Raw genomic sequence first — 14,520 nt, forward strand, 5'->3', positions numbered from 1 at the left:
CTTTGAATATAGTGTACAAGACCACTATTATGATAATTTTAGGGAATGTTTGCATCAGTTTTGAAGTTTGAAAGCTCCAGTCCTCGTTCATGGTAACTGCATAAAAATGAGCAGTCAATACATTCTTCAAAATGTCTTGCTTTTGTGTTTCACTGAAGAAAGAAAGCCATACCAGTTTGGAACAAATTAATTCGTATTTATATTATAAATAATTATAGCTTTATACCCAGAAGCAGCTCTAACAGGTTTAGGGGGATTCATGCAGAGGTGGGTAGAGTAAATATTTACTCAAATAGAAGTAAAAGTACTAACATTACAGAATTATTATTATTATTAATGGATATTCTGTCATCAGTCACCATCATGTTGTTCCAAACAAGTCAAGTCATTCAAATAATTTTTACTTGTATAGTGCCTTTCACAACACACATTGTTTCAAAGCAGCTTTACAGAAGATCAGGCATTGACAGACGATAAAACTGTAATGTCTATAATGTCGATTAATCATCATTGTGTAATTAGATAAAATAAGATTGTGAATTGTGTTTAAAAATAATTAATTATATAATAAGTCAAGTCAAAAAATCACATTCACTGAACCACATTCACTCAAATCCGTATGACTTTCTTTCTTCTATGCAACACAATAAGAAGATTTTAGACAGAATGTCAGCCTTAGTCACCATTTACTTTCAGTGAATGTGTTTTTTTCTCTCCATATTTTGAAAGTGAATGGTGACTGAGACTGTCAGTCCCTAACAGTCTGGCTAACACATTTTGTGTTCCTCAGAAGTTCACATGGCTTTGGAACAACATCGGGGTAGGGAAATTATGACAGAATAATAAATTATGGCTGAGCTATCACTTTAAAGGGATAGTTCACCCAAAAACAAAAAGTATCTCATCATTTACTCACCCTTATACCATTGCAGATGTGTATGACTTCCTTTCTTTTACAGAATGCAAATGATGATTTTTTTTAAGAATATTTCAGCTATTTATGTCAGTACAATGCAAAACCAAAATTTAGATGCTACAAAAAGCACATAAAGGCAGCATAAAAGTAATCCATAAGACTCCAGTAGTTAAATCCATATCTTCAGAAGTGATATGATAGGTGTGGGTGAGAAAGAGACAATATTTGCCATTTTTTGTTAGACATTCTTCTCCCTACCCAGAAGGGGGCGATATGCTGAGAAGAATGTGAATAACCTAAAACACAAAAAGAAGAATGTGAAAGTGATCTGTTTCGTATCCACACCTATCACATCACTTCTGAAGATCCACATCCACAGTCTTATGGATCACTTTTATGCTGATTTATGTGATTTGTTTTTAGCTTTAAAATGTTGTCACTCATTCACTTTCATTGAATGGACCAAAATAGCTGAGAAATTCTTCTAAAAATCTTCATTTGAGTTCAGCAGATGAAAGAAAGTTATACACATCTGGGGTGGCATCAGGGAGAGTAAATGATGAGATAATTTTCATTTTTGGGTGAACTATCCCTTTAAGGGCTCTTTTCAGATCTGGATGAATTTGTCAATAAGAAGATAGGTTTGGAAACCTTTCTAGTAATTATTACGGTGAAAACGGGGACATTACATATAATGCTGAAGTATAAACCAAAGCAAAATCATGTTTCATTTATGTCAAAAGAATTTAGATAATTAGTTCTATACAGCTGTACCACCGTTCCCTAAACGCAGAGTACGCAGCCTGCGTAGGGCACTAACACTGGTCACACAATACTCTCTTCACAATACGATTGCTTTCCATCTGCACATCTCTCATGTGGGTGACTAACTGAGCATGTGCAGAAATGCTGTCTGTTTGCACTCCAGTTGTCAATCACACGAATGGCTGAGGAAAATGTATTTACACTTAACTTGGATGTTTACATGGATTTATACAGTTAATCAGCGATTGTTTCCAGTACCCCCACGAGGGTGCAGAGTAAATCCATAAATACTGCTTATGACATGTGGGACACGGGACAAAGTGCACTGATATATTGCTGCACGGATTTAAAAATGCACACTTAAAACCTAATGTCATAAGAAGAACTCATATTTACATAATCACCCTAGAAACGACCATCACCATGTCACAGAAAAGCCCACATTATTATTAGAGCTGCAACTTACCTCAATGTGATGCTTAAATTTGAGTTTCAGTTTTAATCTTGAAATATCATATTGTCTTGGTGTTAAATGAAGGCATTGCATGACAAAACTAGAATTATTTTCATTGTGTGGAGCGAAGAAAGTGTTTCACTTTGTTTGAAGAGTTCGATGCTGCTGCTGTGATGGACTCAGCTTGAGTGACAGTCTGTGACAGCGCGCATAGCTGTGTGAACTTCCACTGTCGTAAAAGTCCCATTCAATAATCTTTCAATAAATTACGCATTAATTAAAATTAAAACCTAAACATTCTAAATTAGAAATGTATATGATTGGGAGTAAAAAGTACCCATTTTAAAGATACTCTAAAAGTACAGTTACTCGAGTAAATGTAGTGCATTACTACCCCTCTGGATGCATGCATGCCAACTGAAGCTGAAGCAGATTGCAGGCATCTGGCATGCCTATGTCTTACGGTTTTTCCTGCAGTGAACCCTCTGCAGAAGACCTCCACCCCCAGACAAAAGCACTCAATCATGGTATAGAGTTGTGCTGAGGTCTGGGCTTTGTCCTCTGACCTCCATTTCCCTCCCGCAAACATACACTAAGGGTGTCAGCAGTAGACAGAGTACCCCAGCACTGTGTGTAGTCATGGCTCAGAAAGCAACAGCAGGGAAAGGGAGTATATTACGATCCTTAAATCAAGCTACACACAATATTGTGATTCGTGGAAAGAGAGTGCATTGATTTTATTGTTTTAAAATGAACAGCTGTTAGGAATGCCCAAGTTCACCAAAAGTTTACCGTTAAGGATGCTACTTATATAGTATTTTATGAATGTTAATTTTTCTGTATATACTCTAAAAAGTATCCGGACACTTACCCCATATTAAATGTTTTAAAATTAATCTCATTGGATTAAAAACTAAATATCAAAGTGGAATTTGCAACCAAATAATAGACCTTTTCTCAGAACTAACATTTCTTTCTGAGACATTTTTGATATTTATTTTCTCCAGCTGTTCTCAAGGTCATTTTAATGTTTGTATGAAGTCAGTTTCCCTCATACTGGTGTCTTATCAGAGTACCAACAGGTGTATAGCTCATCTATGTACATGCTCCGAAAGATATCTGACAACCAGAAAGTGGCCAAATAGCTTTTGTCTTCTATTATTTCATAATTTAAAACCTAAAAAATCTTTTTTTAATGTTTTGCTTGAAAAGAGTGATTGTGCTTTCTTTCCTTAAAATACATGCCTCTTGGATTGATATTTTGTTATAATGCAAAGATATTCATTGTAGCTAAAGTTTCCAAATAGTTCTGGGCCCCTTTGTATGTTATTATTCTATTTCTCACCGTTTTGTTTTGGTCATGTATTTTCATGTTTTGTTCATGAAACATTTCAGTCACATTGCTGTTCAGAGGATTTTCATTGCTGTTAATTATAGTATGGCTGTTTCTCAATGTGTGTTCTTATACGTTCTTGTGGACTCATTCGCTGTCATCATTCTCTTCCAAAAAAAAAAAGAAAAGAAAAGAAAAAGTTGATATGGGGCTGTTGAATCTACACGTTGCAGCACATCCCAAAACGAATATAAATGCATTCATCCTGTCCCTCCGATTTTACCCTTTCAAGGTAGATAGGCAAGACCGTTATTTACTTCGAGAAACACCCCATCAGTGTCAACATGTGGACTGAGCTGCCACCTCTGTTTCGTACTCTGTTTTTACTATAATCATTATGTGTTACACATAACTGACCTACATACAAAATCTGTTAAAATAAGCCCAGTTTTTGTTTTGAGAATAGAGAATATTTAAGCACAAGCTCTGAAGTTATAATCAGTCGGTTAATTCTACCAAAAACACAGTGTAAACAATACAAACTAAGACCATGATATAAGCTGTTGTTTTGTTTTCACTGGTCATTTACATATTACTGACTTTCCTTGCAGAACCCAAGCGTTGCAGCCTTGCTTCTCAACAAGCTCCAGACTCTGGAATGGCCTCCCAGGTGCTGTGGTACCCAGAGCCATTGTGAAGTGTGTGGAACACCCCTTCATCACTTGAGACGCCTGGCACTCCGCTCTGCCCTGGGGCTGGCATTGGACGTCATGCCTGACCTGCAGCATGGTGCCCTTTCTGGCCTTCTGCCACCACGTGTAGCATCCCACAGTGTTATGTCACCCCATACTTCCTGGGAAATGCTCACACAGAACTCTCCAACTGGGAGCGGTCAACACCTCACTGGGCACCTCTGTGGTCCACCACCCAGAGAGAAACAGCAGGAGATGAGTTGGTATCAAGATGTAGCAACAAGAGTGAGTGGTAAACTAACCTGTTTGGCCACTGTCACACCTCTTCCTATCCATACAACTCTTCCTATCCATACACAACACTACCTGGAGGGAGTTTGGTGTGTGACAAGGGCTTCAGACCATTTTCACATATTGGTAAGTGTAGCTATTGAATGTCTAGTTCTAAAGCTTCTAGATATGGCTGTACCATTAAGCTGTACACATTTATTCTCCTGAATTACCTTTGAAGCTAAAAACTGGAGGGGTTACTATAAAAGTATTGGTGGGAAAGTGTTTTTTCTTACATTTTCTATTACTATCTGTTAATTCAGTGAGATATTGGTAAAGATGCTATATTTTTTAAGATCCGAGCAATGTTCATAGTAAAATCATGTCACATTACCTTTTTCATGTTGTATGTGTAATAGTGGGTGACTTGGGTGAATGCTCCACAAAAATGCAGTGGTTTAATGACAGATCAGTCCTCAATATACACAATACACACAATGGGCCTCATTCATGAAACCTTTAAAAATATATGAATAAATCTGGAGTAATTTGCACATAAAATGGACCTTCCATAAATCTTTCCTCCGTATTCACGAATGATTCGTACCAAATTCCCCAAATTTGTTCATTAAATGTGTATATGTAAGTGAATTCCAAACATTCATAAATGTGAGGCACGTGCATGTTCATTCACAATTATCACAATCCAAGCGTTCCATGACCAAAATTTCTTCTCATCTCCCGATCTCGCTCTCCATTCACAAGCCGGTGCTCAACCACGCCCCCACCAACACATACACCCATCGCCTGACCAGGGTGCTATCCGGCCAGCCCAGTACCCCCCCTCCCATTTCTGGAGTGGAAGTCCGCAACAGCCATCTGCGCTCCTAGTCTGTGGACCACCTCAAACTTAAACGCTGAAGAGCCAGATACCAACAGGTGATCCGTGCATTGGTATCCTTCATGTGATGGAGACACTGGAGTGGGTTATGGTCCGAAGAGAGGATGAAAGACCATCCCAGGAGGCAGTAGAAAAGGGTGAGTACCGCCCACTTGATGGCCAGACACTCAATGATACTGTACCTTGTCTCTCTTGCTGTGAGATTCCCACTGATGTACAGCACTGGGTGCTTCTACCCCTCGACCAGCTGAGACAACATGGCTCCACTCCCCCCGTCCGACGTGTCGGTCAGCAACCAAAGGGAGAGAGAAATCAGGAGAATGTTACAACGGCCCTTCCACAAAGCGCAGCTTTCACCTGCATAAAAACCTGTTGGCATGGCTCTGTTCACTGGATCAGGTATTGGGCTCCCTTTCTTGTGAGATCAGTCAGCGGGCTGGTGACATCTGAATAATTAGGCACAAACCCACTATAGTAGCAAGCCAGCCCAAGGAACTGTCTCACCTCCTTTTTGGTCTTACTGTAGGTCTCAGACAGGATGCAATCACTACATTGTTATCAATTTGGGGACGCACCTGCCTGTGGCCCAAGTGGAACCCCAAATACCGAACTTCCACTGCTCTTCAGAACCAGGACCACCGGGCTGGCCCAGTCACTGTGGGATTCTTCTATTACCCCCATATCGAGAAGTGGGATTCTTCTATTACCCCAATTCTTTTGTGCTTGGGTAATCCGTTTGTCACTGGCAATGGTGAGAGGTGGTCTCTGAAAGTGAACGAGGTGCCTCGACCGACTTTCATGTTCACCTCCGGCTCGAGCTCCTCCCTCTCCAGAACCACCATCACCAAAGACACTGGGACTGCCTCCCTTCATGGTTTTAAGAGGTTGAGGTGGTAAATTTGCTGTGCTCCGCCCCTATCCATTCGTATAACCTCATAATCGACTTCCCTAACTTGTGCCACTTTGCGAGTAATTTAGAGATTTATGTAGGTAGTAATACAAGGACTTTATCTCCTGGTGTAAATTCCCATAGCCTAGCTCCCATGTTATACAGATGGGACTAACGTTCTTGAGCCTGTAGCAAATTCTCCTGTGATAGCTGGCCCAATGTGTGGAGTTTTGCTCTCAGGTCAAGAATATATTGAATTTCATTCTTGCTATTTGAAGGTCCCTCCTCCCAGTTTTCCCTCACATCATCTAAGACACTGCGAGGCTTACGCCAATACAATAATTAAAAACAAAGAGAACCCAGTGGAGTCTTGCGGGACCTCTTGAACTGCAAATAACAGGGATTCAAGCCACTTATACCAATTCCGATTATCTTCATTCACAAACTTACAAATCATGTTTTTCAGGGTTTGATTAAACTGTTTGACTAAGACATCTGTTTGTGGGTGGTACATGCTAGTCTGAATCGATTTAATTCCCAATAATTCATCCAGCTTGCATAGTGTACATGCCATAAACATAGTGCCCTGATCAGTGAGGATTTCTTTTGGAATCCCCACTCAGGAGATGATTCTGAAGAGTGCCTCCACAACACTGCGTGCTGAGATGTTGCACAGAGGCACTGCTTCCGGATATCATATTGTATAATCAGAGGTGTAGTGGTAAAAAAAGAGGTGGGTAAACTATAAATTCTGGTGGACCATGACGTGGTCACCCGGTAAGGTGGGCCACTGCCTACCGGTGTATGTGTATCCTGATGACATCGCTATAGGCTATCATTTGATGGTACTACCAAGGGTATCACTGGTTGTTCCCTCATCATAGGTCACACAATCACTATTCAATTCATACATTAATCTAAATTCTTGTTAAAGAGACCCAAGAAGGAATAATATGGTTGAAATCTATAAAGTTTACTAAATGACAAAACAGAGAGAACAAAAATATTTAAGAGAGATAGAGAGGGAGGCTTATATCCAGGGCTTCCAATGCAATGCACTTGTACATAATGATTAGGGATTTGGGATTATTTTCATAGTTTAATCTGTTGAATATTTTCTCGATTAATCAATTAGTTGTTTGGTCTATAATATGTCAGAACAATGTGGATCCCAAAGTGTTTCCCAAAAGCCCAGGAGGATGATGTCCTCAAATGTCTCGTTTTGTCCACAACTCAAAGATATTCAGTTTACTGTCACAGAGGAGAGAAGACACTAGAACATATTCACATTTAACAAGCTGGAATCAAAGAATTTTTTACTTTTGTCTTAAAAAATGACTCAACCCGACTAATTGATTATCAAAATAGATTAGATAGTAAAATAGTGCAGATTAACGACAGAAGCATTAATCTGGTGCCACATATTTTAATTTTAAGAAAACTCAGTTTCTGTAATTAACAGAAGACAATAGAAGTTCCATTTTGAACACAAAATAATAAACAGTGTGACATGAATCTAATTATCTATTAATCTAACCAAATTAACCTCAAAAACATGAAGTTTAGTACTGTTTTCCAAGCTCACTCACTTTGGGATTGTAGCCGAGGCCGTTTGCTGGCCTCAGGAGGTGGAGGACTGCTGTTTTGACGGCGCTTAAAAAATTGCCGGATATCCATTTTTACATGAGACGTTTGGGCTAGTGAGTGATGGATGAATCTTGATGCAGTCTGCTGCTTCCTGCTGATTGGTCAACACTGACAGTAATGCAGCCAGGGTTTCCCATACGTTCATTTATTTGTGGCGGCCCGCCACAATATCAACGCTGACCGCCACACATTGATTTTCGATTTATTTTTTATTTTTACTAAGCCTAATTAAAATCGTATTTGATTGCAGAGAGCCGTGGCGCATTCGCGCAGCACTAGGCTACCTCTCGCTCGTCCCTCTCTCTCTCTCTCTCTCTCACCCGTACCTCTCGCGCTCTCTCTCCGTCATGGAACACCGCTGCATAAATCTGTCCAACACAGCACTGTCAGTTATTACTTATTAGCCAGCATGCAAGGAGCCTAGCTAATAAGGAGAGCTAAGTTATTGTTAGAATACAGCTGGATTTTTGAGGTCAGCACGCTGTATATAGGTGGTAGTAGTCAATATTGATGCACGCGCATGGGAAACACTGGCAGCAGCGCATTATGAAAGACTTCGTCTTAGGTTTAACAACCTATGAAACTAATACTGAACAATATGAAACTAAAACGACATAAGCTTAATTTAAAATGGCTTAGGAACTATCTATTTAGAGGTGGATAAATGCAATTTAGAGGTGGATAAACCCACTTTGGAGGTGGGTAAACGCTATTTCCGAATTTTGGGAGGTGCGTAAACGGCTTTTAGGTGCGTTTAACCTCCACTACATCCCTGTGTATAATCCACCAGGACCAACACAAAGCGATGCCCGCATACCATCTGTTTTAATGCCTCAACAAGATCCATGCCAATTCTTTCAAAGGGAACCTCGATCAACAGAAGGGGGCACAATGGCACTTTTGGGGTGACCGCTGGATTTACCAGCAAGTGACCCGCCATTGGATTATAATGAGCTGGAATAACATTTCCCGACGGCTCTTCAGTACTAACAACTGGTTTCCTCCTTTGTCTGAGCATCCTGCGTCACTTGATACAATGATCCAGAATAATCTAAAAATACGGATATTCCGTATATATTTCGACCTGTCCTGCTTTTTGTTTTCCTTGCCTCCTGGGAACAGGACAAGGGAGAGGAGAGAGGGGAGAGGAGAGAGGAGAGAGGAGAGAGAGAATGAGATAGAGTGAGAAGGGGAAGGTAGGAGAAGAGAGAGAGAAAGAGAGGGAGAAAATTCCTGGGTTTCATCACCAGCTTAACAGATCTGGTTCTTAATGTGGAAAAGATAAAGTGGGGACCGGGTGAACAATCCACGTCAGATATTTAATATACATTTTTCAGTGTATAACAAAACAGGGTGCTTTTCAGCACCACATAAAAACATACACTGCTTTTCAGCCAGCTACAAATAAACATAAAGACACACACACAACTTTGTGTGTCTCTCTTTCTCTTGAACTGCGGCTCAGGCTACACCTTATCCCTCTCCCGGCTAATTGCGATCATTCTACCACAGTCGCCCCTCATCGCTCTCCCACAATCCCCCCCAGCACTTTCCAATGACCAACTCAACACTTGTAAAAACAAACGAAAGGAATAAACAATACAGCACCTGTTTTACAGTTCCATGTACTGTAGCATCTAATCACCTAATAAGCTATTGTATGTGTAGATGAACTCCATCCTCCACAGCTTCATTGCCTCAAATATCTATCTATCTATCTATCTATCTATCTATCTATCTATCTATCTATCTATCTATCTATCTATCTATCTATCTATCTATCTATCTATCTATCTATCTATCTATCTATCTATCTATCTATCTATCTCTCTCTCTCTCGCTCTCGCTCTCTCTCTCTATCTATCTATCTATCTATCGATCTATATATATCAGCACCACATAAAAGCGTTTTTCTATTCTTTCTGTTGTGTAGTGTTCGCACCTGTTCGCAACATGTTAATTTGTAGCATTAGCATTGACCATACATTATCAACTGTATGCAATTCATTGATGCCTATACTGAATTATGAAACCTAAATTATAGCAAATAAAGAAACTCAAAAATCTGTCACATTAGAGAATGTTTTTGAGAAAAGCAAACAAAATCTACATCTTTCAATGACCTTTGTGCACCATTCCAAGCAGTTCTGCTGGAAAAACAACATACAATTTGTGAAGCACATTTGAGAAGAAACTTTGATTAAATAAATGCAAGTATCAACAAACTGTTTTTAATTAAGTAGCCTATGTGGTTTAAACAGAAAAGATACATTTTTCTCATTTAATTCTTAGTTATTTTTTTCATTACTTATTTAATTGCAGTCATGGCAGTTTGCCAAAAAGTACACAACATATTTGGATGTCTTATGCATGAATGTCATATTTTTGTTTTGAAAATACACAATTTACATCAGAACGGCTTTACATTTTGTTAGTCCTACTTGTGCTCCATGAATGTGGCCCAATGTTCAGTATGTATAATTTACATATAATACACATTATAGACAATATATACATCATACCCAATTTAGACATGATCTATAATATACAACAGTGTGCCATTTGGAATACACTGTATACATAAAATAAACCTAATACAAAATGCGCAGAGCAACCACATATGCAGGAGTTCAAATGGAGTGACAGAGAACACAGAATATTTACTGTATATTGTACAATGGTGGAATGCATGCCTAGTCATATGAGACATGAGCAGAAGAGTAATGAGCAGAAGCATAAGAGATATACAGTAATGTACTGTGCAATATATTGAGTTTAATGTAAAATTTGTAAAGTTTAATGCTTGGGAAGATGGAGTAGATTTGTGTAGTGATAGTTATTGTTGGTCATCATATCAGTCTTATGGCCTAAAGAAAGAACCTGTCCTAAAGCTGATGGATGGTATAAAAACTGAAGCTCCCCTGTAAGAAGTGTTCTGAGATTCATTCTAGTGGTTTGCCAAGGCCACTGTGGTGGCTGATTCTACTGAGCTCATAGTTGTCTTGCAAATATGCAAGTCTTTGTGATTATAGCCTAGGCATTTGGTTATGGCTTTACCTTGAGCACAGTTATTTAAAGATGTCCCTTATAACAGGGTAAATGCGACTGACTATATTTATACCATTATGGAGTACACGTCCAGTTCAGGGCCAACAAACACATATTAAAGTGTTGTTAAAACAGGAGAATAAGATGTCACCTTTTGATAATGTCTAAAGCAGATGTTTATGTTCTGGCTGAATGTGACTTAAAGGTTTAATGATAATCTAAAGATTTGTTATAGATTATCATTAAACCTTTAATGATAATCTAAAGGTATGTTATAGATGTTTTGTCTATATATGATATGCTACTTTTCTATTGCTTGGTTAAAGATGGATCATGGATATCTTAATTGTTTTTGCATGGTGAAAAAAAAACAGTCCATGATGAACTGAAGAATGTGGCACAATAGAAAGTCAAACAAGGACAAAATTCCACAAGATCTGATATTAAGAAGAGTGTGGTACACAGCCAAGGTAAGCAGATGTCAAGTTGTTAGGGGCATCTACTGAAATACTTGCTGTCCTATTTTTCACTGCAACGCAAACACTTCATCCCTATTTATGCCCATGTACAGAAACCATAACTCTGGCAATATTACTTGTTTGTATGCTGAGTGACATGGCATTAGCCAAACATCATTATCTGGTAGATTAGTTGCTGCATGTCTTATATTGGCCTTCTCAGTTCTACTTGACCATCCAGCCAGGAGATTGTGCATTAAGTCATCTTATTATGAAATGCAATTTGATGGGCATTTGGATGGCTCGCTGTGACCCCATTGTCACAGATGAGCCATTTTCCATGGCTCATGCCAAACAGAGATAATCAAGATTGAAAAAAAAATAAAAACAAACTTAAGCAATGTGAATGTAGGTTACTCTTTGCTTAATGCGCTTAATATATAATATAATTGAGTTTATATATATATATTGAGTTTTCTTTACATTTTACAAGGAACAAATCAAATACAAATGATCAGAAATATCAAAGTATAATCAATACACCAAACAGAGGAGAAAATAAATAAATAAAAATAACTAAACAGACTTATGTAAGGGATGCAAAGACAAAGAAAAGGAGAGAAAAAAAAGATTACAGTGCTTTATCAAGTAATATAAGGGATGCCAGTGAGGCTTTAAACTACAATCATACTAATCCTCTTATTAAGATAGAAGTCTATATACAAAAAGGGGTCCCGAATTTGGCTAAATATTACATCCTTATCATGAACCCTACATCACCTAATCTAGAGACACGTATTTAAGAATAATCCTATTCCACATCCTAATGTCATGTTTATTCTGTTGCATACTGTTTTTCATGTCTTTTATTATGAAAAGTTTAGTTCCCTAGTCATGTGATGTCCTGTTTTCCCTCCATGTTCATGTGTCTTGCTTTCATTGTTTTATTGTCTTGTTAACTTGTTATCAGTTCTGTTATGTCATTGTTTCATGTTTCATTGTCTTGTTATATTGTTTTTAGTCTTGTATTTTAATTGGTGGTCTTGTTAACTTGTTACCCATGTCAGAGTATTTATAGCCCTTATGTTTACCTTTGTCGAGTATTGTCAATGTAATGTCATTTCAGGTGTTGGCTAAGGCTAAGTCTAAGTCAACTTTGAGTCTATGTCAAGTCGTTTATGTTGTTATGTTTTGGATTCACATTTTGGATACATCACTTATGTAAATAAACTGCACATGGGTTCACTTCATCACCGTCTTCGTCTGCTCCTGTGTCCTGCCTGCCAGAAACGCTACTGAATACTCGACCGCACATTATGGACCCAGCAGTTCGAATCTTACGGCTACGTCAGGGGAATCGTCCCCTGGAGGACTATGTGATGGACTTCTGCTCTCTGGCCAGCGAGGTTGGTTTAATGAGGTCGCCCTCAAAGACTGTTTTCATTTGGGATTGAATGAGCCAATCTCTTCCTTGATGCCTAGTGGTCGGAGTCCCCTCAATCTGGCCCAATATATCGATCTCGCCATGGTGATCATTGGTTCCACTTTCACTATGGGGGAGGCGTATACCAAGCCAGAGTTCCTCGACATGGCCGCCGCCGAGCCAGATTTCCCTGACATGGTCGCCGCCGAGCCAGAGTTCCTTGACATGGCCTCCGCCGAGCCAGAGTCTGCTCCATGCCATGTTGCAGCCAATCCTCAGTGTGCTCCATGCCATGTCTTAAGCAAGCCTCTGCTCCACGGTGCAGGCCTGCCTCTGCCCCACCTTGATCCCATGCTCTATGCCCTGTCACGCCAGACCACGCCTCAAGACCCCCTTCCCCCAGCTCCCTCCCTTTTGTTCACTTCATCATCGTCTGCTTCTGTGTCCTGCCTGCCAGAAATGTTACACTTAACAGCCGGAGCTTTGTCTGAAATCCACTGCAAAAGTATACATTTTCTGGCAAAAATAGTAAGAATATTAAAGAGCTTTGTCTTGTGTACAGTATAACCCAAAGAATAAGATATTCCTAGTACATAATATGCAGTGTCCGGAACCAAGGAGACCTCCAATATCTTGTTCATATCTTCAGTAACTTTACACCAGAACTTTCTTATTACCTATCTTATGACAAAACCAGAAGCAGTGGGTAAGATTCCCTATTTCTGTCTTGCATTTAGAACAGAGAGAAGAGAAATCAGACCTAAATCTACTGCATTGTGCATGAGATATGTGCACTCTATGAAGAACTTTAAGCTGGATTGATCTCACTCTATTACAAACACTAAGAGACTTTGCATTCCTCCAGACCATATCCCATTCATCGTCAGAAATTGTTGTATCAAGTTCTTTCTCCCAGATTGTTTTAAGACAATGTGTAGATATATTCTTATTCATAGACAGAATTTTATAAAAATGACTTATAGATGCATTTGACAGAGTCTCAAAAAACTGTTCTTCAAAGTTTGATGAACTTACACCTGATAGAAGTGAAGTGTCCTTCTGAATAAAGTTTATTTATTGTTGGAAGTGAAAGAAATCTCTACCATCCTGATCATATTTTTTTGAAATCTGACCAAAGGACATAAGTGTAGGGCCCTCAAAAAGGCCCTCAAACTAGTGAGACCTTTAGTAGCCCTATATTGAAATCGCATATTAGTCATGCCTGGAGGAAAATCAGGGTTCTTGCATATTGATCTAAAGACTGATGTTGTATGGATTGCCACGTCCTGACAGTGTTCAGAGTAATGGGATTTGTACACACTGTTTGAACATTCTTACATTTTTAAAGAAAAAGCTCATTTTTGAGTGGGATCTATAATTGGTTGGATTCTATATCAAGCCAAAGTGAGTCTGGGTCCTCAGCTATCCATGTATTTATATATAGCAGGTGGGTGCTAAGCTGATATGTTTTGATATCTGGGGATTAGTCCTGGTTGCTTCGGCCAGAGGCTCAATTATTAACGCGAACAAAAGGGTCAAGAGTGGACAACCCTGACGCATTCCCCTATTAATCTGAAAACTATCAGAGCGCAGACCATTTGTTATAACAGGTGCTAAAGTGTTAGTGTATAATAATTTGATCCAATTAATGAAATTGTCACCCAACCCGAATTTTGACAATGTATAAAAAAGGTAAGGCCATTCGACACGATCGAATGCTTTTT

The 14,520-nt window shown here is 39.0% G+C and overlaps 1 protein-coding gene across 1 annotated transcript in view; it reads left to right on the plus strand.

Moving 5' to 3' along the window:
* Positions 1 to 14,520, plus strand: part of LOC127624144 (kinesin-like protein KIF26A) — a 102,023-nt gene that overhangs the window by 30,840 nt on the left and 56,663 nt on the right. The window contains exon 3 of the mRNA XM_052098826.1: positions 4,080 to 4,586. Within this exon, the coding sequence (XP_051954786.1) occupies positions 4,080 to 4,586 (507 nt within the window). The remainder of the gene's footprint in view (positions 1 to 4,079; positions 4,587 to 14,520) is intronic.

This window comes from Xyrauchen texanus, chromosome 30, assembly GCF_025860055.1.
Source record: "Xyrauchen texanus isolate HMW12.3.18 chromosome 30, RBS_HiC_50CHRs, whole genome shotgun sequence".
In the NCBI taxonomy this organism is placed as follows: Eukaryota; Metazoa; Chordata; class Actinopteri; order Cypriniformes; family Catostomidae; genus Xyrauchen; species Xyrauchen texanus.